Source organism: Haliotis rufescens, unplaced genomic scaffold, assembly GCF_023055435.1.
Source record: "Haliotis rufescens isolate VD_foot unplaced genomic scaffold, xgHalRufe1.0.p SCAF_10, whole genome shotgun sequence".
In the NCBI taxonomy this organism is placed as follows: domain Eukaryota; kingdom Metazoa; phylum Mollusca; class Gastropoda; order Lepetellida; family Haliotidae; genus Haliotis; species Haliotis rufescens.
In genome coordinates this window covers 10,458,882-10,484,964 of record NW_025963780.1, presented here as the reverse complement: position 1 = coordinate 10,484,964, position 26,083 = coordinate 10,458,882, and the positions used below count along the sequence as shown (strand labels likewise).

At 43.9% G+C, this 26,083-nt stretch overlaps 1 protein-coding gene across 1 annotated transcript in view; it reads left to right on the top strand.

Annotated features, from left to right (window-relative positions):
* LOC124145313 (dynein heavy chain domain-containing protein 1-like) overlaps window positions 1–26,083 on the top strand; it is a 225,660-nt gene that overhangs the window by 85,941 nt on the left and 113,636 nt on the right. Inside the window, exons 42-62 of the mRNA XM_048386779.1 lie at window positions 769–888; window positions 1,526–1,664; window positions 1,996–2,186; window positions 2,442–2,579; window positions 2,919–3,036; window positions 3,228–3,499; window positions 7,216–7,419; window positions 7,873–7,905; window positions 12,496–12,708; window positions 13,603–13,879; window positions 15,484–15,649; window positions 16,563–16,804; window positions 17,254–17,425; window positions 17,539–17,725; window positions 18,663–18,761; window positions 19,120–19,330; window positions 21,064–21,195; window positions 22,771–22,949; window positions 23,184–23,370; window positions 24,929–25,129; window positions 25,332–25,447. Coding sequence (XP_048242736.1) covers window positions 769–888; window positions 1,526–1,664; window positions 1,996–2,186; window positions 2,442–2,579; window positions 2,919–3,036; window positions 3,228–3,499; window positions 7,216–7,419; window positions 7,873–7,905; window positions 12,496–12,708; window positions 13,603–13,879; window positions 15,484–15,649; window positions 16,563–16,804; window positions 17,254–17,425; window positions 17,539–17,725; window positions 18,663–18,761; window positions 19,120–19,330; window positions 21,064–21,195; window positions 22,771–22,949; window positions 23,184–23,370; window positions 24,929–25,129; window positions 25,332–25,447 — 3,597 coding nt within the window. The remainder of the gene's footprint in view (window positions 1–768; window positions 889–1,525; window positions 1,665–1,995; window positions 2,187–2,441; window positions 2,580–2,918; window positions 3,037–3,227; window positions 3,500–7,215; window positions 7,420–7,872; window positions 7,906–12,495; window positions 12,709–13,602; window positions 13,880–15,483; window positions 15,650–16,562; window positions 16,805–17,253; window positions 17,426–17,538; window positions 17,726–18,662; window positions 18,762–19,119; window positions 19,331–21,063; window positions 21,196–22,770; window positions 22,950–23,183; window positions 23,371–24,928; window positions 25,130–25,331; window positions 25,448–26,083) is intronic.

The window sequence follows — 26,083 nt, the reverse complement described above, 5'->3', positions numbered from 1 at the left end:
GCAGTGTCTGTCTAGGGAACACTGTTGTGAGTCTTGCTAACCACTGGTATGAACATGTCTTGCCTGACGTCTGATGTGTTGGGTGGCAGTGTCTGTCTAAGGAACACTGTTGTGAGTCTTGCTAACCACTGGTGTGAACATGTCTTGCCTGACGTCTGATGTGTTGGGTGGCAGTGTCTGTCTAAGGAACACTGTTGTGAGTCTTGCTAACCACTGGTGTGAACATGTCTTGCCTGACATCGGATGTGTTGGGTGGCAGTGTCTGTCTAAGCAGTTGGATGAGTCTTGTGTTACCCAAGAAGATGGAATCCCTGTCTGTAGATGGCTTGTAGATTGTGATGCTTGTGTTTGTATGAGGCTGTTCCAGCACTCTCTAGATACAAATTTACACCTATAGGATACAAAGTTTAATTAACAATTATTTTATGTATTATCTTATTTAAAAAAAATTTAATTCTTAAAGCTATGCAGTTGTTTGGATCAGTTTTAGGTGTCTATCATAATTGTGTGTCCAGACTCAGAAGTTTGGAAGTCTTTTTACAATTAAAGTATTCAGTGTTTATAAATTAAAATCTATACAGTGAAACTTGTTGTTGTGAGTACATAAGCTGACATAAAGTTAAGGATATTGCTCTTCCATTTTGTAAGAATGATTAATCAATGGTCTTGACTGTGATGGGTATAGTTACAAACAACGAATGTTATAAATCTTCGGAAGCTGTACCATGGCATGAATGTGTAATTAAGACATTCATGTTTGGTTTGTAGAAAGTTGGAGCTGGGGACAAGGTGATCCGACGCAACTCCCTGACCACCCTACACCCACTGCCGAGGGCGGAGACGTCACCACCCTTAGAGAGACAGAAGACAGTGCCACATGGCTTCAATGTAAGTTCATTTTCACCAAGTTGATTGGCTATTAAAAGGAAGAAAACAATTGTATTCAGGACGCAATAGATTGAACAAACGTAAGTCCTGCTCAACAGTTGAAATACTGCCTTTGAAGTACTGGATGAGTGATGCATTTTTCATGCATTTAAACATGGATGTGCACTTTGAGTGATCCAACGATGCTTTACGCCACAGCCAACAATATTGTAACTATAAAATGGCTGCCTGTAAAGTATTGAGTGTGGTTTAGTTAAACCAGTGGTGGACATCATGAACAACGATCTGTGCCATCAGGACATGATGACACACAACCATCCAGGTTACACATTGAAACCAGGGATCTTCATATATCTGCACTTTATACAAGCATTGCATGCTGGGGCCATTCCATCCTGGACTCCAGTGTTTCACAGGAGAGGTTCCAGTTATGTCAGAAGCAAAGCGTAGCACAATGCAATGTCTAACACTGGAAGAGGCTGAGGAACATTCAAAGAATGCCTTTCTTCTTGTTCTTACGGAATAACAAAATGTTTAAATTATATGACTTAAGTCTGACAGATGATTGAAAGACTACTTTGACTGGTTGTTACTGTCCTCCACCTCGGCCTTGTTTCCATGCCCTGACTTCCTGCAGGAGAAGGGCCTGGTCACTTACTTTGAAGACACCTGGATCGCAGAGAGAGAAAGGAGACGGCGCCATTCCATCGAGAAGGAAGTGGAAATCAAGGAATCTCAGTTCTATAAGTCCAATAAGCCACCCCCTCTCTTTTATGGTGAGTTGACTATCTTGATATCCCACAGAACTATACACTTAATGTCTCATGATTTTTGTGACAATCAAATGCCCTGAGAAAGTAGGCCTTGTCCCCTTGAGTTGCTTCCCACACGTCAGAGTAGCTGTCTGTCATTGTTGTCTGGCATGTTGATTGTAATGAATTTTTATGAAATCTGCCTTGGCCAGTCTCCTACAAACATATACACGTTGGCTGCCAGATCAGTGCAGTTTGAAACAGGGTGTTACCAGGAATCCTTTAAGTATTTTCTTTAAATTGTTATCAAGTGATGTTGGTGTTACAGTATGTACATGTTATCTGTATTTTTCAGAGCATGTGAAGAAGAAGAAGAAGTCTGCGCCAGACTACAAGCAGCTCATCCAGGAACCAACCTACGTGCACAGGATTGTGGGTAATGTCATGTTCAACGGCAAACTGATCCCGGCCAGCGCCAACTACGGGTGCTTCATGACACTGAGCCAACCGAATGTGGGCACTACAGACATCCCTGAGAACTTCCAGGTAATGGCTGGCGCCCTTGCCCACCCTTGGTCTCACTTTGGTTGGAATTTAAAAAAAATAATTCTATGACGTCTTAGTTTGGCTGATATCACCAAATGAGTATTTGTAGTGTTTTTAGATGTTAACGCTTGTATACCAGTCACCTATTAAACTTCCAGATGTATAAATGTTAAGTTGGCTGAATAAAGGGTTGGGGGTGGCGGGAGATGTGCATCCCAGGAGTGTAGTATTGATGATGTCTCACTGTTGTTACAGGCACTGATGCGGCCTTGTGCTCTCGTCATCCCAGACACTCAGCAGATCATAGAGGTCACTCTGTGTTGCCATGGTTATGAGGAGTTCAAGACCTGTGCTCAGAAGATGATGCTGTTCCTGAAGCTAATGAAGATTCAGGTAAGACTGGGTGGACAGCATCTCTTTGGTGTTACCATTATGTCTTACAATTCTTTGTCATGTATATGTAAAAAGTAACTTGTATATGTTTTCATTCAGCACTAAAGCTGGTAATCTGATGGACAGTCTGCTTTTGTGTTGTGGTGTGACACTAAGTTAGTCAGGCTGAAGGGGATGTCTTCTTTTTCACAATGAACAAATATATTGCTTCATCTGCTCAATAAATTTGCCGATGATTATAATTATTGCATTGAACATCAACTAACAGGCTAGACCAGTGTGTCTGTAGAAATAGTTTGCTGAGATTATATTGCAAGAGGAACCTGCTTCTCTGTGCAGTTGCCAAGACAGTTGGAGTACAACCTGTGTTTGAGGGAGGTGAAGAAGATTCTGATGGTTGCTGTTGCTAGGATACGGGACAAGAAGTTCCTCCATGAAGCCCCTGGACAAGAGTCAGGTATAGTGGAAACCATGAAAATTGCACGATGGGATGCCTTGATTTGGGAAGTACAGTGATTCATGATAATCAAGAGAGTATTTCATGACGTTTGTCTTTTGTCAGTTAAACATTGTATTACAATTTGAAGAGGGAGAACATTTGGTTGAACTTTGTTCAATATTATGTGAGGAAATGTTTGATACTTCTAGAGAATGACTGGAAGCCCAGTGCAGCGGAACAGGATGTGAAGCTGGCAGAGGAACATTCCATTGTATATGCCATTAGAGAAGTCGTTGAGTCTCGAATACAGGATGGAGATGACCGAGCACAGTTTTATGGCCTCCTGCGCGACGTGTTCCCGGTGACAGCCAGTGCCCAGATGGATGACACGTACATGCCACATGAACCAAAGCTGATCAGTGCCATCAGGGAACAGTTGAAGGAAGACAACATGAAGGAGAATGAAGAACTTATCACCAAGGTGAGCACAGATCCCAAGATCCTGCAGCTCCACACAGCCCTGGAGCTGAATGCATCCCCCTGTTCATGAGATCTGTCCTACTCCCCAGATCCTGCAGCTCCACACAGCCCTGTAGCTGAATGCATCCCCCTGTTCATGAGATCTGTCCGACTCCCCAGATCCTGCCCCTCCACACAGCCCTGGAGCTGAATATACACCCTGTTCATGAGATCTGTCCTATTTCCCAGATCCTGCCCCTCCACACAGCCCTGGAGCTGAATATACACCCTGTTCATGAGATCTGTCTTACTCCCCAGATCCTGCCCCTCCACACAGCCCTGGAGCTGAATACACCCCCTGTTCATGAGATCTGTCCTACACCCCAGATCCTGCCCCTCCACACAGCCCTGAAGCTGAATACATTCCCCTGTTCATGACATCTGTCCTACTCCCCAGATCCTGCAGCTCCACACAGCCCTGGAGCTGAATACATTCCCCTGTTCATGAGATCTGTCCTACTCCCCAGATCCTGCTCCTCCACACAGCCCTGGAGCTGAATACATTCCCCTGTTCCTGAGATCTGTCCGACTCTCCAGATCCTGCAGCTCCACACAGCCCTGGAGCTGAATACATTCCCCTGTTCATGAGATCTGTCCGACTCCCCAGATCCTGCCCCTCCACACAGCCCTGAAGCTGAATACATTCCCCTGTTCATGAGATCTGTCCTACTCCCTAGATCAGGCAGCTCCACACAGCCCTGGAGCTGAATACATTCCCCTATTCATGAGATCTGTCCTACTCCCCAGATCCTGCCCCTCTACACAGCCCTGGAGCTGAATGCATTCCCCTGTTCATGAGATCTGTCTTACTCCCCAGATCCTGCAGCTCCCCACAGCCCTGGAGCTGAATATACACCCTGTTCATGACATCTGTCCTACTCCCCAGATCCTGCTCCTCCACACAGCCCTGGAGCTAAATACATTCCCCTGTTCATGAGATCTGTCCTACTCCCCAGATCCTGCAGCTCCACACAGCCCTGGAGCTGAATGCATCCCCCTGTTCATGAGATCTGTTCTACTCTCCAGATCGTGCAGCTCCACACAGCCCTGGAGCTGAATACATTCCCCTGTTCATGAGATCTGTCCTACTCCCCAGATCCTGCCCCTCCACACAGCCCTGGAGCTGAATGCATCCCCCTGTTCATAAGATCTGTCCTACTCCCCAGATGGTGCAGCTCCACACAGCCCTGAAGCTGAATACATTCCCCTGTTCATGAGATCTGTCCGACTCCCCAGATCCTGCAGCTCCACACAGCCCTGGAGCTGAATACATTCCCCTGTTCATGAGATCTGTCCTACTCCCCAGATCCTGCAGCTCCACACAGCCCTGGAGCTGAATATACACCCTGTTCATGAGATCTGTCCTACTCCCCAGATCCTGCAGCTCACCACTGCCCTGGAGCTGAATATACACCCTGTTCATGAGATCAGTCCTACTCCCCAGATCCTGCTCCTCCACACAGCCCTGGAGCTAAATACATTCCCCTGTTCATGAGATCTGTCTTACTCCCCAGATCCTGCAGCTCCCCACAGCCATGTAGCTGAATACATTCCCCTGTTCATGAGATCTGTCCTACTCCCCAGATCCTGCAGCTCCACACAGCCCTGGAGCTGAATGCATCCCCCTGTTCATGAGATCTGTCCTACTCCCCAGATCCTGCCCCTCCACACAGCCCTGAAGCTGAATACATTCCCCTGTTCATGAGATCTGTCCTACTCCCCAGATCCTGCAGCTCCACACAGCCCTGAAGCTGAATACATTCCCCTGTTCATGAGATCTGTCCGACTCCCCAGATCATGCAGCTCCACACAGCCCTGGAGCTGAATATACATCCTGTTCATGAGATCTGTCCTACTCCCCAGATCATGCAGCTCAACACAGCCCTGGAGCTGAATACATTCCCCTGTTCATGAGATCTGTCCTACTCCCCAGATCCTGCAGCTCCACACAGCCCTGGAGCTGAATGCATCCCCCTGTTCATGAGATCTGTTCTACTCTCCAGATCGTGCAGCTCCACACAGCCCTGGAGCTGAATACATTCCCCTGTTCATGAGATCTGTCCTACTCCCCAGATCCTGCCCCTCCACACAGCCCTGGAGCTGAATGCATCCCCCTGTTCATAAGATCTGTCCTACTCCCCAGATAGTGCAGCTCCACACAGCCCTGAAGCTGAATACATTCCCCTGTTCATGAGATCTGTCCGACTCCCCAGATCCTGCAGCTCCACACAGCCCTGGAGCTGAATACATTCCCCTGTTCATGAGATCTGTCCTACACTCCAGATCCTGCAGCTCCACACAGCCCTGGAGCTGAATATACACCCTGTTCATGAGATCTGTCCTACTCCCCAGATCCTGCAGCTCCCCACTGCCCTGGAGCTGAATATACACCCTGTTCATGAGATCAGTCCTACTCCCCAGATCCTGCTCCTCCACACAGCCCTGGAGCTAAATACATTCCCCTGTTCATGAGATCTGTCTTACTCCCCAGATCCTGCAGCTCCCCACAGCCCTGTAGCTGAATACATTCCCCTGTTCATGAGATCTGTCCTACTCCCCAGATCCTGCAGCTCCACACAGCCCTGTAGCTGAATGCATCCCCCTGTTCATGAGATCTGTCCGACTCCCCAGATCCTGCCCCTCCACACAGCCCTGGAGCTGAATGCATCCCCCTGTTCATGAGATCTGTCCTACTCTCCAGATCGTGCAGCTCCACACAGCCCTGGAGCTGAATACATTCCCCTGTTCATGAGATCTGTCCTACTCCCCAGATCCTGCCCCTCCACACAGCCCTGGAGCTGAATGCATCCCCCTGTTCATAAGATCTGTCCTACTCCCCAGATGGTGTAGCTCCACACAGCCCTGAAGCTGAATACATTCCCCTGTTCATGAGATCTGTCCGACTCCCCAGATCCTGCAGCTCCACACAGCCCTGGAGCTGAATACATTCCCCTGTTCATGAGATCTGTCCTACTCCCCAGATCCTGCAGCTCCACACAGCCCTGGAGCTGAATATACACCCTGTTCATGAGATCTGTCCTACTCCCCAGATCCTGCAGCTCCCCACTGCCCTGGAGCTGAATATACACCCTGTTCATGAGATCAGTCCTACTCCCCAGATCCTGCTCCTCCACACAGCCCTGGAGCTAAATACATTCCCCTGTTCATGAGATCTGTCTTACTCCCCAGATCCTGCAGCTCCCCACAGCCCTGTAGCTGAATACATTCCCCTGTTCATGAGATCTGTCCTACTCCCCAGATCCTGCAGCTCCACACAGCCCTGGAGCTGAATGCATCCCCCTGTTCATGAGATCTGTCCGACTCCCCAGATCCTGCCCCTCCACACAGCCCTGGAGCTGAATACATTCCCCTGTTCATGAGATCTGTCCTACTCCCCAGATCCTGCAGCTCCACACAGCCCTGAAGCTGAATACATTCCCCTGTTCATGAGATCTGTCCGACTCCCCAGATCATGCAGCTCCACACAGCCCTGGAGCTGAATATACATCCTGTTCATGAGATCTGTCCTACTCCCCAGATCATGCAGCTCAACACAGCCCTGGAGCTGAATACATTCCCCTGTTCATGAGATCTGTCCGACTCCCCAGATCCTGCCCCTCCACACAGCCCTGGAGTTGAATACATTCCCCTGTTCATGAGATCTGTCCTACTCCTCAGATCCTGCAGCTCCACACAGCCCTGGAGCTGAAGCAACCTGTGATTCTCACTGGACAGGCTGGAAGCGGAAAGTCCACATGTTCCACCATGCTGGCCCGGGCCATCAACTTCCTCAACTACAAGCTGTTTGCCCCTGACCACTCCAAGGATGAGCTCACCACTGACAGAGATCTCGTCTTCCAGTACAAGACCCAGAAGCTGCAGGTAAAGTCTTGTCAGGAGCAGGGTGACAGAGTGAATGTTCAGCAATGGCAGTCTGCAGATAATATATTAGTGGCAAACCAGTGGTTGATAGTATGAACAACCATCTATGCCATAAGGGTAAAATGTCATGGGAACAGAGGGATGTCATGGTATGTAATAGATTATATGTTTGTTATTTAACGCCGCACTCAGCAATATAGCAGCTATATGACAGTGGGCTGTAAATAATGGGTTGACATCATCAGCATCGACCTATGCAATTGGGATGCAATAACATGCATCAACCGAGTCTGACCACCCAATCCTGTTAGTAGCATCTTATGGCCAGCCTGGATTGTAGAAGATCAGTTCTGAACCTGAATGATTTTGGAAATGATGAAAGGTTGTGTGAGGTCTGTGTGTGGTACCTGAAGTATGACACTGCTTACCTACTACAACTAACTCTCTATCTAGGATGGTGAGGAGGTCGATGAACTGGAAGAGGAAGTAAGTATTTGTTGTGGTCACTGCTTGAACTGTTATGGTGGTTGTAATATAACCCCAGATTGCGTATTAGGTAGTGTCCTACTATCTAGTATATAGACCGGTAGATTAATATCCACACACAGCCATGGTAGACTCAGTCCTTCATAGCTGTTCCACAAAACTGTCTAGCCTCAATGACTTCAACATCGACTTAAGGATAAACATTAAGTGGGTTTACAGATCCACCAAACTTAAACAATGAAAAGTGAAAAGAAATATGTGAAAAGCTATGTTGTTTTGTGCTGCTGAATGACAATTCACGTTTTGACCCCATAATATTGTGCGTGCAATACAGTAAATTACAAGTCCTACAAGACCGTCTTGACAAACACAACACTCATGGCAATGTGGTCTCATAACTTTTTCAACAACAGAAACAAACACTTTTTTAATATTTATTTTTGACTTTTCCCTGTATACCAGAGTGATCTATTTAGTTCTTGCTCCCACTGCACAAAGATCTGAGGTCATCCCATCACATCAGAATGACCTTTTGTCAATAGTAGCCAATCAGAAAGCAGATTTCTGGAGCTCTACGACACTAATTTCAAATTGGTGTCTGCCATTCCAGACTACGCTTTGGAAAATAATCTGACAAATTTCGCGATTCAAACTTTATAAATTGAAAAAAGAATATTCTGGAATGTCTACAAGATGGCCGACTCAAGCAAAATCAGTGCACACAACACAACATTATGGAGGGAAATTCCTGATGTGTGAGGAAGGCACAGTGGCCCAGGGGGACGCCAGAAACACAATAGTGATTTGGGGTCAGCATTTCAAGAAAAATACCATGTTGTTTGTCATAAATTTCAAGTGCACTGTAAATCTGTAAACTGACTAAACCATTTACAGGATATACAGTTACCATGGTTACTTTGTTCTGGAATCCTTCAACGACACATTTACATTTGTAACAGATGAGATCGATATTCACCTCTTTAGTGTTTGTAGGAATACGTTTCTCAATAACATGTTGTGGTGTCCTTGAGTGATGAGAAACGGTGCTTTAAGAAGTACACTTTTCCAAGCTGTGATTGATGAAAGTTCCTCTGGTTATTCCCCTCATGTTTGTTGTCTCAATATCAGTATCAGTATGTTGTGTTGTCAACATTGTAGGCTAGCATGCAGTAGAGGCTGATGTGGATATTGTCTGTAGTGTCAAGTGTTTTTGTATGTCAGTCTGTTATACCAGGTTGTAGTTTAGTTAAAATATATTTCATTCACAAATTGAAAAGGATTAGGAGCAAATTATCGGACTTAGGACACCCTCTCCTTGGTATTTCCATATATTATTTACATATGTACAAAAGATGACGTTGGAAGACAAGAGAATAAGGAATGATCATCATGAGAATAGAAAGAAACAAATACAGAAGAAAAGAGATAAATAAGACAAAGCGTTTGGTCTGATTGACATAAGATTGCACTCCCTTAAATACATTCCGTATTCAACGTAATAAGCGCCCTGCTCTAATAAGCGCCCACAGCGATATTTGCTAATATATTAGCCAGTAAACAATCCCAATTAGCACCCTTCCAATTGATCCATGTACACAGGACTTATTTATTCATGTATAATATGCACTTGTGTGTTATATGCACCCTTATTTATGGGCAATTAAATTCTGGAAAAATATATCTGTCTCATATAAACATTTCAGGCTGTCAGCATAAACCCCAAAATTTACGATCTTTCAACTCTGTTTTTTTTTCACCAAAATAATGTTCTAATAAGAGCCCCTTATTTCTAATTTGGAGAGCACCCTGGGTGCTTATTATGTGGAATACGGTATATATCATGACTTGTTGATAGGTCTGCACTTCCCTCCAGCAAAAGGTTGTTACATGTCAGTGGAGTCATCCATACACTTGGCCTATTTTCATATTTCTTTTCTTATATTTAGAATATTTTATATCAAGTTCAAGCACAAGGTGTCATACAAATGCAAGAGTTTGTTATGCTTCCAAGCTAGAGTCAGTGTCCAGTGTCATACATGCAGTTCAAAGGAGACTTTAGCATGGTATGTTTAGGATTTGGGTACAGTCTTCTATCAGAACCATTGTCCATGTTTTAAGGGGCCTGTGTGTTTTGCCCTCATCTATGTTCCTCACCCATCCAGCCCTTATAAAGAATGACCAGGCCCTAACATTAAACACAGATTGACAGGGCATTTGGGGAACTTGATTTTACCAGTACAGTTTATTGTCATTGTTTCAAGAGAAAATGAATGACCTATCATTAACATAGTGTATGATATATATCCTATATTAAACTAGTACTGCCTCCCTAACATATAGCCTAGATGTTTAGTTTTGCTTCAGTATATTTTGCTTGTTTTGTTTTACGATATATTTTGCTGTTTCTGCTTTTGTTCATGCAAGATAAAACTGGTGTGTCTGTAATCTTGTGGGGCATATCCAACACATGTCCACATATCCATCTGTTGTAACTCTTTTCCACTGATTTTTTCATTTTTTTTCAGAATTTGAAATGAACACAAGCTGTTATGTTATGATCATGACAATCATCTCTCTGGATATTGCTGTGTATAAATAAAACGATATTAATCTTGATATAAGATATAAGTTTTGTAACTTGATTGTGTTGTGAGTCAAGTCATGTGACGGTTGAACCAGGATGTGATGGCTCAACTTTATCATTTGATTGTTTTACCAAAACCCATGACTACATGACACTGCCATGTGACTGTCAGACACTGGTATGGGACATGTGACTGTCAGACACTGGTATGGGACATGTGACTGTCAGACACTGCTATGGGACATGTGACTGTCAGACACTGGTATGGGACATGTGACTGTCAGACACTGGTATGGAACATGTGGCTGTCGGACACTGCTATGGGACATGTGACTGTCAGACACTGGAATGGGACATATGACTGTCAGACACTGGTATGGGACATGTGACTGTCAGACACTGCTATGGGACATATGACTGTCGGACACTGGTATGGAACATGTGGCTGTCGGACACTGCTATGGGACATGTGACTGTCAGACACTGGTATGGGACATGTGACTGTCTGACACTGGTATGGGACATATGACTGTCAGACACTGGTATGGGACATGTGACTGTCAGACACTGGTATGGGACATGTGACTGTCGGACACTGGTATGGGACATGTGACTGTCGGACACTGGTATGGGACATGTGACTGTCGGACACTGCTATGGGACATGTGACTGTCAGACACTGGTATGGGACATGTGACTGTCAGACACTGGTATGGGACATGTGACTGTCAGACACTGCTATGGGACATGTGACTGTCGGACACTGGTATGGGACATGTGACTGTCGGACACTGGTATGGGACATGTGACTGTCGGACACTGGTATGGGACATGTGACTGTCAGACACTGGAATGGGACATATGACTGTCAGACACTGGTATGGGACATGTGACTGTCAGACACTGCTATGGGACATATGACTGTCGGACACTGGTATGGAACATGTGGCTGTCGGACACTGCTATGGGACATGTGACTGTCAGACACTGGTATGGGACATGTGACTGTCTGACACTGGTATGGGACATATGACTGTCAGACACTGGTATGGGACATGTGACTGTCAGACACTGGTATGGGACATGTGACTGTCTGACACTGGTATGGGACATGTGACTGTCAGACACTGGTATGGGACATGTGACTGTCTGACACTGGTATGGGACATGTGACTGTCAGACACTGGTATGGGACATGTGACTGTCAGACACTGGTATGGGACATGTGACTGTCAGACACTGCTATGGGACATGTGACTGTCGGACACTGGTATGGGACATGTGACTGTCGGACACTGGTATGGGACATGTGACTGTCGGACACTGGTATGGGACATTTGACTGTCAGACACTGGTATGGGACATGTGACTGTCAGACACTGGTATGGGACATGTGACTGTCAGACACTGGTATGGGACATGTGACTGTCAGACACTGCTATAGGACATGTGACTGTCAGACACTGGTATGGGACATGTGACTGTCGGACACTGGTATGGGACATGTGACTGTCGGACACTGGTATGGGACATGTGACTGTCAGACACTGGTATGGGACATGTGACTGTCGGACACCGGTATGGGACATGTGACTGTCGGACACCGGTATGGGACATGTGACTGTCAGACACCGGTATGGGACATGTGACTGTCGGACACTGGTATGGGACATGTGACTGTCGGACACTGGTATGGGACATGTGACTGTCAGACACTGGTATGGGACATGTGACTGTCGGACACCGGTATGGGACATGTGACTGTCAGACACTGGTATGGGACATGTGACTGTCGGACACCGGTATGGGACATGTGACTGTCGGACACCGGTATGGGACATGTGACTGTCAGACACTGGTATGGGACTTGTGACTATCAGACACTGACATGACACTGTTCAACACTAAATCAAGACATGCAATTTGATCATGTGTCATGTGGTTTGAATCAAATAATGTAACTGTTGAAGTGAGTGTTTAATCTCCTCTAACCATCAAACTTACAGTTTCTCCAGAACATTGATGAGGATCTCAAGCAGAAGAAGACCAAGGGTTCCCATAAGATGCGACTGCTTCATATGAACCTGTTGGCCACCAAAGAAATCTTTGACGATGTGAAGCGAGTCAACCAAGAGGAGAAGGAGAAGATGATGGACTGTGCCAAGTTCCCCAAAGTGGACCTCATCCGCCTTCTCCCGACTGTCATGCCGCCTAGTGAGGTGAGATGGAATCAGCAACTCTCCAGCCATGAGGCATCCACCTGACACCACTGCTGGCTCTGCCCAGTAGCACTGGGCTGCATTTCAACTTGGTCATGGCTTGGATACAGATTTAGATCTCTCTTCTCTCCCTGGGGTATTCAACAGCTGCAGCCAGTATGCAGGCCCTAAAAGCTAATAGTCATGTTCCCATTACTACTTCATTGCTATACCATATACTGGTGAACACACTTTCTAACAGGTTCTCTCTTGTCAAACTTGTTGCCACTGTCCACCTTGCTGTACAACCAGCAGCCAGTTGTGTTAAATGAGAAACAAGGCTGCCACTTGGAGTCAAGCTTGTTGCCTCTGTCTACCTTGCAGTTAGGGTACAACCAGCAGCCAGTTGTGTTAAATGAGAAACTAGGCTGCCACTTGGAGTCAAGCTTGTTGCCTCTGTCTACCTTGTAGTACAACCAGCAGTCAGTTGTGTTAAATGAGAAACTAGGCTGCCACTTGGAGTCAAGCTTGTTGCCTCTGTCTACCTTGCAGTTAGGGTACAACCAGCAGCCAGTTGTGTTAAATGAGAAACTAGGCCTGTGGCCACTATCAATGAATGGATTAAGATGTTTAATGTTATTCTACCCACTTGTTCCTGTGCTATGTTTCTACAAATACTGTTTTCTTGTACATGTCCTTCCAGCTAACAAACACATAGCTGGGAATCACCATTGAAAGGCATGCAATTAATCTTTTATCAGGAAACTGTTTATTTCACAATATCTCAAAGGTATTGTTGCTACTCTTGAAAGTTGTTTATCAAGATGGTTTGGATTTAGCAAGTCACTTTGATCTGATATGTAAGGTTCTCCTGTGCATCATTTGTCAGGTTTTTAAAAGCTTGTTCTCTTCCAGATGTTTGGACATTTTGAGAATGGCCTGTGGCATGGGGGCATCATGTCCAAGATTGCCAGTGACTCGTACGCCATGTCGCTGGCTGTGCGAGCCTACATCGATGCCCAGAAGGTGGCGGAGAAGCGTAATCGGCATCAGACAGAGTTGCCGTCTGTTCTGCTGCGCTGGTTGGTGATGGATGGGGACCTGGATGCTGTGTGGGCAGACGGACTCAAGACTCTACTGGACGAGGAACACAAACTGTCTGTGGCCAACGGAGAGCAGGTCAAGTTGAGAGGTGAGTAGCTGGCATCCGCCATTGGGATTCTGTGACAGAATGGATTGTACTTAATGCAGGTAGCAGCCGACCCACCTGAGGAATGAGTGGTTACAATGCAGAGTATTGGGTGTCATTGTATCCTGATGGTGTTCATCCTTGCTTGTATCAACAACTGGTTTGCCTGCCCAAGACGGGTTGGGTTGGGTGACATTGTACCCTGATGGTGTTCATCCTTGCTTGTATCAACAACTGGTTTGCCTGCCCAAGACGGGTTGGGTTGGGTGACATTGTACCCTGATGGTGTTCATCCTTGTTTGTATTAACAACTGGTTTGCCTGCCCAAGACGGGTTGGGTTGGATGACATTGTACCCTGATGGTGTTCATCCTTGCTTGTATCAACAACTGGTTTGCCTGCCCAAGACGGGTTGGGTTGGATGACATTGTACCCTGATGGTGTTCATCCTTGCTTGTATCAACAACTGGTTTGCCTGCCCAAGACGGGTTGGGTTGGGTGACATTGTACCCTGATGGTGTTCATCCTTGTTTGTATTAACAACTGGTTTGCCTACCCAAGACGGGTTGGGTTGGGTGACATTGTACCCTGATGGTGTTCATCCTTGTTTGTATTAACAACTGGTTTGCCTACCCAAGACGGGTTGGGTTGGATGACATTGTACCCTGATGGTGTTCATCCTTGCTTGTATCAACAACTGGTTTGCCTGCCAAAGACGGGTTGGGTTCGATGACATTGTACCCTGATGGTGTTCATCCTTGCTTGTATCAACAACTGGTTTGCCTGCCAAAGACGGGTTGGGTTGGATGACATTGTACCCTGATGGTGTTCATCCTTGCTTGTATCAACAACTGGTTTGCCTGCCCAAGACGGGTTGGGTTGGGTGACATTGTACCCTGATGGTGTTCATCCTTGTTTGTATTAACAACTGGTTTGCCTGCCCAGGACGGGTTGGGTTGGGTGACATTGTACCCTGATGGTGTTCATCCTTGTTTGTATTAACAACTGGTTTGCCTACCCAAGACGGGTTGGGTTGGATGACATTGTACCCTGATGGTGTTCATCCTTGCTTGTATCAACAACTGGTTTGCCTGCCCAAGACGGGTTGGGTTGGATGACATTGTACCCTGATGGTGTTCATCCTTGCTTGTATCAACAACTGGTTTGCCTGCCCAAGACGGGTTGGGTTGGATGACATTGTACCCTGATGGTGTTCATCCTTGCTTGTATCAACAACTGGTTTGCCTGCCCAAGACGGGTTGCAGCAATATGGGGGAATATTCATGTATATGTATTCTTGTCACTGTAACTGAACATTTCATTATTGGGAACCCTTCTGTGGGACCCTGCTTTTCCTGTTTGGGGGAAAACATGTCCATGTCAAATGAAGATATTGTATTTATAAATGATATTAATAAATGTTGCAGCTTTACTTGACACAGGTGTATTAATCAAATTTCTTAACAGTAAATTGTAAACAACAACTCCAGAGCAGGGAAAGATTGGTAAATCATGTTGCTTCCATGGCTGGACATAAGGGTCAATCTCATTTAAAAGTTTATCTTGTATGTTGTAAGCCCTTAATACAACTTCTTTGTACAACTTCAGACACAACTGCTTTCATCTTCGAGAGCCCAAGCCTGGTAGAGGCATCTCCTGGAGCGATTGCTAGGTGCACAGTTGTTCATTGTGCCCCTGTCACTGTGTCCTGGGAGGGTCTCATACACCAGTGGAAGCAGACGGCCAAAACTAAATGGGTTCTCACATCAGCATGGTGAGTTAAATGTCATGTTAGTTTTACCTGTATCTGGGAAACATGTCTTGTGCTGATGCAGGGCTCTGTGTGTACAGTGTCATCAGATGCTACATCCTGAAATCAGATCAGTTCTAGGTCTTGTGTAAAGTGTTACATTGGCTCATATGAATATTTATATTTTATGGTTTATATATTTTATCTTGGATAGGTTGAAATATAAATATATTTGTGTACCTCAATATTGTTTTATTTAATTTGCCATGAAGTTTGTTTAGGTCCGCTTAGAGGGCAAAAATAATTACTGATACTTGATGTGTAGAATGCCTTGTATTCTTAATGTGTATGTGTATGTAAGGTTGCAGTGGCCTGAGACTACATACAACACATTTGATCAATTACTACTTTAAAAGTTAATTGTTACTTTGATTTTGTATTAATTTTTAGTTGTATCCATTTATTTGTCTACAGCATCAATTATGGAGGGGTTCAGAAAACTATTCATATTATCCCTGTGTTATGGGTTTTCCGACGCTAAAGGAACATACATAGTTTTCTTGTTAGTCACAAGAACAACCGTAAAACATCTCGTTCTCTTATAAAAGACAACTTTATCTAAAACAACCAGGCCATTATGTGAGTATTTACAATGCCTGTGTTCCTCCCCCCTCGTTATAGTGGGAGTACTCACGATAAACATGGCCATTCGAAAATGTATGAAGTCACAAAACATATGATCCGACAATATATTTTCTGAAAGTGGCTTTTGGCTCCATGCTCTTGAATCAATAAACAAAAATATCAAGATAGTGACTCAGCCAGTATAAACAATTTATTTGATTTGTACACATTTTTCTCACGTTTAATGAATAGACCCTGTTCTGTAAATGTTTATTTAGCTGTCATGTTACAAATTATTGCTTCTTCTCTACAGCATGAAAATCCTTGATGACCTTGTGAAGGATGTGTTCCCACCCACTGTGAAGTTCCTGGCCAGTGAGTGCTGTCCTGCCCTGCTTACTGACGTCGGGGTGGAGAAGGTGCGAGCCAATCAGGTGGTGCCCGGTGTCCAGGAAGTCACCATGTTCCTCAACATGCTGAAAGCGCTGTTTGACAAGATGTTCCTCCGAGAAGAGCTGGACCGCCGCGTCCAGGCAGAACTAAAGGAAGAGGATGGTATGTGCGGCATCACTGCTAGGTCTCACTCTTCAAGCTCACTCCCTCAGTGATATGGGTGTTGTTGTACAAAACAATCTTAGCGCTACATATGTCGTAAGTCTATGTGAAGGTAAGAGAGTTACGATCCCTTTTGCGCAAAGATTGCTTTGTACAACGGCACCAGAGCTCTAGTACTATCACAACTTCCATACCTAGACATTGACTTCCAATAGTCTCTGTCTTAAATCTACACTGTAATATAGCCGGGTACCGTTTAGAAACAATATTCTTATGACACCTATTATGTACATGTTCTACTCACATCATATTCCAAATATGGTCATAATTATTCTCTTCCAATTGGCAGACCTAAATTGTTGGTCATTAATCAGAGATTGTTACAGTGCTACACCGTGACAGACTCTTGTACCTGTTCAGTATTATACATTTTGGGTGCGTATATGCAGAGCAACAGGGCGGCAGCAAGAGCTCACTAGGTGGCGCTCCATCCCGGCAGATGGCAAGTCGGATGACCACCAGCTCCCACATCGAGGTCCTCATCCCTGGCTACACCACCATCGTCAAGGGCATGTTCGCCTTTGCCTACATCTGGTCTTTTGGGGGATCTCTGCATGATAGGTAGGTCTAGTAGCTCTTTCTGTCTGAATCATGGGCATTGAATACATGTGTTGTAGTCAGGTGCATTAAAGGGAATACTAAGGAGGTTATGTTCCCTCTCTTGTCCTGTTTAGATTCCGAGAACGATTCAGCAAGTTTGCCCATGATGTGCTTTACCGAGCTTCCCACCCAATCCGATTGCCTGTGTGGGGTCAGGTGTTTGACTACTGTCTGGACGAGACAAGTGGGACCTTTACACGCTGGGGGCAGAGACAGCAGGAGAAGGTTCGGAGCCTGGGAGGGTTCGTCTTCACACCAGAGGTCAGTACCTCTGAAGAAATATTTGTACTTTGTCAACAGTGGGACATGTGATAGTGTTTTTATTTACCTCAGATAAGACAAACAAATGGTAGTAAAGCCTCACAAGGCTGGACAGTAATAATCTGTCTATGGTTGAATATTACAGTGAACCCTCCACTGCTTTATTTGTTGAAGACATTGCAACTTGGTGCAGACGGAGGTCTGGACACTTTGGTCCATAGCACATCCTGCTTGTATCAAGGAATGTAACTCAACTGTATTTGTAACGGCTGTTGAAAACTTGCTGTAATGTGTCTAGTCATGTGTCAATGATTAATGAAACTCATAATCTGCACTGGTTGTATTGAGTGAATCTGATGTGCACTTACATATATCCACACTAAGTGAATCTGATGTGCACATACATATGCACACTAAGTGAATCTGATGTGCACTTACATATGCACACTAGGTAAATCTGATGTGCACTTACATATGCACACTAGGTAAATCTGATGTGCACTTACATATGCACACTAGGTAAATCTGATGTGCACTTACATATATGCACACTAAGTGAATCTGATGTGGACATTCATGTGCACTTACATATGCACACTAGGTAAATCTGACGTGCACTTACATATGCACACTAGGTAAATCTGATGTGCACTTACATATGCACACTAAGTGAATCTGATGTGCACTTACATATGCACACTAGGTAAATCTGACGTGCACTCACATATGCACACTAGGTAAATCTGATGTGCACTTACATATGCACACTAGGTAAATCTGATGTGCACTTACATATATGCACACTAAGTGAATCTGATGTGCCCGATGGCACAATTGCGGAATACATTGATTACAAAATGTCAATAGTTAATACTTCTAATATGTAATTCCTTGCCTCTGATCATAGTTGTGAGTGTCATAAAGCTGTCTGTGTTAGGTGGATCGCTACAACTACCTCCTGGAGCTGTTCGTGTCGGCCCACCTCCCCGTCCTGCTGACTGGTGCTGCCGGAGTGGGCAAGACAGCACTCATCAAGGTATGGAGTGAAGTCAGTTACACAGATTGTCTGCACCTGTCTCCTGTGTTGGACAGGCTCAGTGAGTGTGAGATGACTACTCTACAGCTCATTTTGGACTCGTTGTTGGTGGAAATTAAGACCTCTTTTTCTGATTACTTGGTTTGCAGATTAGATTTGCCATATAAATGTTGAAACCTGTGTTTGTTTCTCATTGTGGACCCTATTGTTGGGAAGACTGAATGAAGAAACCATACAATGACTGGCAGACGAGTTTAACAGTGCACTGATGTAGCAATTATTATATATGCCGATACATAAGGGTTTCTACACTTTTGTGGATCTTCTTGCGAATCACAAGTATTAATAATTTTTGCAGCACCTGGTTCTGCCGAAGCAGACGTCAACGACGGCCATGATGTCGCGTGGGATGACGTCTGCCATCTTCCAGGACATGATGGTGGACCACATCGTGCAGCTGAAGAACAAGGCCATGGATGTTGTGGGGGCACCTGGGTCACTGCAGGCCGCGGACAGGCAGAGGCATCTCTTCTTTGTAGATGACCTCAACATGGCACAGAGGATAGGCTGTAGGTTCATTTTGTTGTCACAATATTGTAGCCCTTCTCAACATGGCGCAGAGGATAGGCTGTAGGTTCATTGTGTTGTCACAATATTGTAGCCCTTCTTAACATGGCACAGAGGATAGGCTGTAGGTTCATTGTGTTGTCACAATATTGTAGCCCTTCTCAACATGGCACAGAGGATAGGCTGTAGGTTCATTGCGTTGTCACAATATTGTAGCCCTTCTGAACATGGCACAGAGGATAGGCTGTAGGTTCATTGTGTTGTCACAATATTGTAGCCCTTCTGAACATGGCGCAGAGGATAGGCTGTAGGTTCATTGTGTTGTCACAATATTGTAGCCCTTCTTAACATGGCACAGAGGATAGCCTGTAGGTTCATTGTGTTGTCACAATATTGTAGCCCTTCTCAACATGGCGCAGAGGATAGGCTGTAGGTTCATTGTGTTGTCACAATATTGTAGCCCTTCTCAACATGGCACAGAGGATAGGCTGTAGGTTCATTGTGTTGTCACAATATTGTAGCCCTTCTCAACATGGCACAGAGGATAGGCTGTAGGTTCATTGTGTTGTCACAATATTGTAGCCCTTCTGAACATGCCACAGAGGATAGGCTGTAGGTTCATTGTGTTGTCACAATATTGTAGCCCTTCTGAACATGCCACAGAGGATAGGCTGTAGGTTCATTGTGTTGTCACAATATTGTAGCCCTTCTTAACATGGCACAGAGGATAGGCTGTAGGTTCATTGTGTTGTCACAATATTGTAGCCCTTCTGAACATGCCACAGAGGATAGGCTGTAGGTTCATTGTGTTGTCACAATATTGTAGCCCTTCTCAACATGGCACAGAGGATAGGCTGTAGGTTCATTGTGTTGTCACAATATTGTAGCCCTTCTCAACATGCCACAGAGGATAGGCTGTAGGTTCATTGTGTTGTCACAATATTGTAGCCCTTCTGAACATGCCACAGAGGATAGGCTGTAGGTTCATTGTGTTGTCACAATATTGTAGCCCTTCTCAACATGGCACAGAGGATAGGCTGTAGGTTCATTGTGTTGTCACAATATTGTAGCCCTTCCCAACATGCCACAGAGGATAGGCTGTAGGTTCATTGTGTTACAGAAAAATATTGTAGCCCTTCTCAACATGGCACAGAGGATAGGCTGTAGGTTCATTGTGTTGTCACAATATTGTAGCCCTTCTTAACATGGCACAGAGGATAGGCTGTAGGTTCATTGTGTTGTCACAATATTGTAGCCCTTCTTAACATGGCACAGAGGATAGGCTGTAGGTTCATTGTGTTGTCACAATATTGTAGCCCTTCTCAACATGGCACAGAGGATAGGCTGTAGGTTCATTGTGTTGTCACAATATTGTAGCCCTTCTCCACTCTAAGTAGAGCATCACCCAGCTTATCAGTTCAATTCTTACCAGTAAGGATTACCTGTTCTTCGTGAATGAAGGGTACGGGAATGAATGGTGGTTATTGGAATGGATGTTTGTGGGAAAAAGTCTCGCTCTTGCCATGCCTATCATTGATTTGATTTTTCATACTGTTGTGAATGACTCTACATACCTACGTCACCAATACTATATATTTTGCACTGTTCCTTTTGACATCTGTTACATACAATAGACTCAGGTTGCTAGTTAACTTAAACATTATTTATTACACAAGATAACATGCTCCCATTTGACCGCTATTCTTGTCACCATGGTAACTGTTGTTGTGAACAGCCTACCAGCCCCCACTTGAGGTGCTGCGACAGATCCTGACAACTGGCGGTGTGTACGACAGACAGAGACAGCGCTTCCAGGGCATGGAGGAGGCGACATTCGTGGCAGCCTGCACCACACCCTCATCTCCCGGTAAGGCCTAACAAAAATATAGCTTCTGTTGCTTCTGCTTTCATAGACTTATTTCTTGGTTTACAGATTTGTGTGTCAAAGAATAGAAAGTCATTTCAGATCTTTTTTCTGTTATTCAAAAATGTATCTGAATTTATTATGTCTCAAAGTGAGATTGACCAATCAGAGAGCAGAACTACTAACACCACATGAGCCCGTATACATCAGTAAAAATCCAAGATGGTTGTTACTGACCTAATATGAGACCGTATACTGTCAATAACAGCCATTTTGGATTTTCCAACTCCCACCTCACAAATTTCACATAGAAATTCTGGTACAGAAATTTGTTATTTGACAGCTTTGTGTTTTAATATCATTAATCGTGATGAGCAAAGACATTATTTATGAAAGAAACCTAGTTCATGACTTTATTGATAAAAATTATAGAGAAAAAAAGCTTTCAATGGAGGTCATGGAGTTACAAATAGCAACGTCATAGAACATGATATAGGATGATGTCACAAACAAGAAACGTAAATGACGTCACATAGCAATAGAATAGACAGCAGCCTCTCGTTAGGGGAAGTGGACTGCTGTCAAGTAACAGTGACCCGCAGATTTCTGTTAACATGCGGGCATTTTTATGATAATTCTATCCATTTTGGATATAATACTTTTAAACATTCACATTTAGTGCATTATATATTCCCTTGATGACGTTTATTTTTCTGATAAAGTGTTGTATATGGGGTACATATATACTGGTCCTGTCGTTTATACCGGTTGTAAGTGTCAAGTTTTCATTTTGACATAACATGTCTGACAAAGATACCAAATAGTGTAAACTTTTTTGCATATGCCTCGCCCTATATCTTTCTGCTTATATGACACCATATATGGCAACTAAAGACACCATAACTAATAATATTGCCATGTGTTTAATTAATTGTTTGTAAAGTCGTCATTTATGTTTACTTGGTCTACACATATTTGGCAGAATAAGAAAATATATCTTTTCAGAATTAGTTCTTGTCACTTTTTTTAAGTAGCTTATGCAGATCCATAAACCTAAAGTATAGCATTAACACAAGTATTCTCTGGACTTTTTGAGTGTACATCAGATATAATATCTCTTGGCTTATATTTATTTGCTTATTTCAGCTTTTGTGCATAACTATGATACAATTACACTCTTTCACACACAAATATCTTTTGGTCTTTGCAGAGAACCTTTCTTACATGGTGTGTTAGCTTTATCATCAAGTTAAGACGGATTCGTTATACATGTGCCTACTTTTAATGAAAATGCATGGAAGATACAGTGAAAGAGGAAAGTCAATCTTTTGAAGATGATTATATGGTCAAGGCAGATTTCAACTCGAGGTCAAGGCACTCCTCTTGTCTAGTCTTAAGTGTTGGTATATTTTTGACTGTCCTCACGAATGTGATTCACTTGCGGTTACACTGTACATGTGCACATTCCAGAAGTTCCCAGTTAGCTTTTGGTTTCTGTTCTCCACTGCCAGTACAGACTCATGAGACATACTTCCTGTATACGTACATGTTTGACCATCTGTCTGTGTTAAACCTCAGGTACAGGTCTGGGACATGCATGTCATGTGATGTCATCTCGATTGACGCGACTGTTCATCAACCTGTGCGTGTTTTGTCCATCGATGGAGAACCTAGTTACGATCTACTCTCGGCAGTTACAGCCCTGGCTAGAGGAGTTCCCGACCTATACTGTGGAGCACCACTATGAGTTCGGACAGGTAGGTCAGATGTATCACTCAGTGGGTTAGTGATGTTGTGGGGACTCAATGCTAGAGCTGACTAAAATGGGGTTGATGGTGTCTGTACTTTGGCTGACAGGGTGGGTCCTTGAGCATGTTATGAACCACTAGTTTGACTGGCACAGATTAGTTAGAGGATGATGTGTGATGGCTTAATATTGCTGACTGAATCCTTCTTCTTCTTCTGCTGTAAGATTATTTGACTTTCCCCAGGCAATGATTGTTGGTCTGGTGGAGCTGTATCAATCAGTCCGAGACAAGCTTCGACCGACTCCTGCACATGCCCACTACGTCTTCTCTCTTCACGACATTTCGCGTGTCGTGCAGGGCATCCTGCTTATGTCACCCAGGTCACGGATCAGGAAACTTCGCACCAAGAAGAAGGACAAGGAAGAAAGCAGTAGGTTTCAAAATATTGCATGTTAACCATGACCCAGAATACGTAGTGTGTAACGATGTAGCATGTTAACAATGACCAAGAGAACATAGTGTATACAATGTAGGATGTTAACCATGTAATAGGGAACATAGTGTGTAACAATGTAGCATGTTAACAATGAAACAGAGAACATAGTGTGTAACAATGTAGGATGTTAACCATGAAACAGAGAACATAGTGTGTAACAATGTAGGATGTTAACAATGACCCAGAGAACATAATGTGTAACAATGTAGGATGTTAACCATGTAATAGGGAACATAGTGTGTAACAATGTAGCATGTTAACAATGACCCAGAGAACATAGTGTGTAACAATGTAGGATGTTAACCATGAAACAGAGAACATAGTGTGTAACAATGTAGCATGTTAACCATGAAACAGAGAACTTAGTGTGTAACAATGTAGGATGTTAACCATGACCCAGAGAACAAAGTGTGTAACAATGGAGCATGTTAACCATGAAACAGAGAACATGGTGTGTAACAATGTAGGATGTTAACCGTGAAACAGAGAACATAGTGTGTAACAATGTAGGATGTTAACCATGACCCAGAGAACATAGTGTGTAACAATGTAGGATGTTAACCATGACCAAGAGAACATAATGTGTAACAATGTAGGATGTTAACCATGACCCAGAGAACATAGTGTGTAACAATGTAGGATGTTAACCATGAAACAGAGAACATAGTGTGTAACAATGTAGGATGTTAACCATGAAACAAAGAACATAGTGTGTAAGAATGTAGGATGTTAACCATGAAACAGAGAACATAGTGTGTAACAATGTAGCATGTTAACAATGGCCCAGAGAACATAATGTGTAACTATGTAGGATGTTAACCATGACCCAGAGAACATAGTGTGTAACAATGGAGCATGTTAACCATGTAATAGGGAACATGGTGTGTAACAATGTAGGATGTTAACCATGGCCCAGAGAACATAGTGTGTAACAATGTAGCATGTAATCAATGGCCCAGAGAACATAGTGTGTAACAATGTAGGATGTTAACCATGAAACAGAGAACATAGTGTGTAACAATGTAGGATGTTAACAATGACCCAGAGAACATAATGTGTAACAATGTAGGATGTTAACCATGAAACAGAGAACATAGTGTGTAATAATGTAGGAAGTTAACCATGAAACAGAGAACATAGTGTGTAACAATGTAGGATGTTAACCATGAAACAGAGAACATAGTGTGTAACAATGTAGGATGTTAACCATGAACAAGTGAACATAGTGTGCAACACTGTAGTAGGTTAACTGTCACTAAGAGATGAGGATGTGAAAAAAAAAATGTTTTATGCTAACCCTGACAAACTAGTGTGTTATGTGTCCTATGTCCTCTGCTGTTTGTACTAATGCTTACAATGAAGTTGCAACCCAACAATCGCCAACATCCTCATCTTGTTCGTGTTCCTTCTGATACACAGCTCAGTTTTAGGTGGTCTCAGTTTATCTCTCAAATGTTGAAACTCGTCTGATACTGAAACATGATGATTTCAGAGTCGAAGACTGCTGCAGGTCGGCAGACATCATTTGATTCCAGCCAGTCGTACACTGTCAGCCAAAGCAGCCTGGCCGGTGGTGGACGGGGGGAACAGATTGCCACACTCACCCCCGCTGCCCCCATGATGAAGGTCATCACACAGCTCTGGTGTCATGAATGTTGTCGCACATTTTCTGACAGACTTATATCATCAGAGGGTAGGTGGTTGTGATGTGTATGAGAATCATATTGACATCTGTTATGTTGCCGATCCTAAAATTGTGTGGCAGTAGAGATGTAAACAGTTTTGTAACGTACGCTCCCTTTATTAAATTGAGGAGTGCACATGTTTGATGTTAACTTTTGTCCCTTTTCCTTTACCCAACCTTGTTGAGTAATCCCATGTTATGTGTGTGCCAGACCAGCTGTGGTTCTCCAGGACCCTGGAGGAGGCGGTGGTGAAGCACTTCTGTAGCCCCCGGGACAGCCCTGCCACTGAGATGGCAGCCATCACAGAGGAAACCCAGTCTCAGTTTGTGAGTGCCAGAATATCATGACTGTTGAACAGCCTTCCAGCACGAGTGGCTTGCCGTGAGATGTCCGGCTCTGTGCTTGGACTGATTGCGTGTCATCACAATGCTGTGGATCACTGCTCATGTTTCCTGTTACGAGCCTGGTCTTCACTAAGTTATCAGGCCTCAAAGTTTAAATTTTTACCAAGTAGCCATATGGCTACAAGTATTTTTTTCCAGTTAGCCAGTGGTAAAATAAAAAAGTCAAGCCTATATTGTAGGTAGCCAAAAGCATTTGAAATTATCTTTATCAACTAACTATCATAATATGTACAAGTTACAGCAATAGTCATGAAATTGTATATCAGTGGAAACTACTTGATTTTTGTTATTTGTGACTCGAACAATGATGCAGTTTATGTTACTAGATTATATAGGTATATCCTTGCTCATCCAATGAGCATTGTCAACTAAAATAAAGTACTAATTACATTAATATTTATGTATTTTGGTTCATTGTCGACTTTAGAAGGAATTATTTGCGAGTACAATTATTAGCAAACATATTTTCCAATATCAGCTGTTATTTATTTTTGTGTCTACAGATGTGTAGCAATAGAATTTAGTCAAGATATTTTTCTACCTCTGAATTTTAGACAG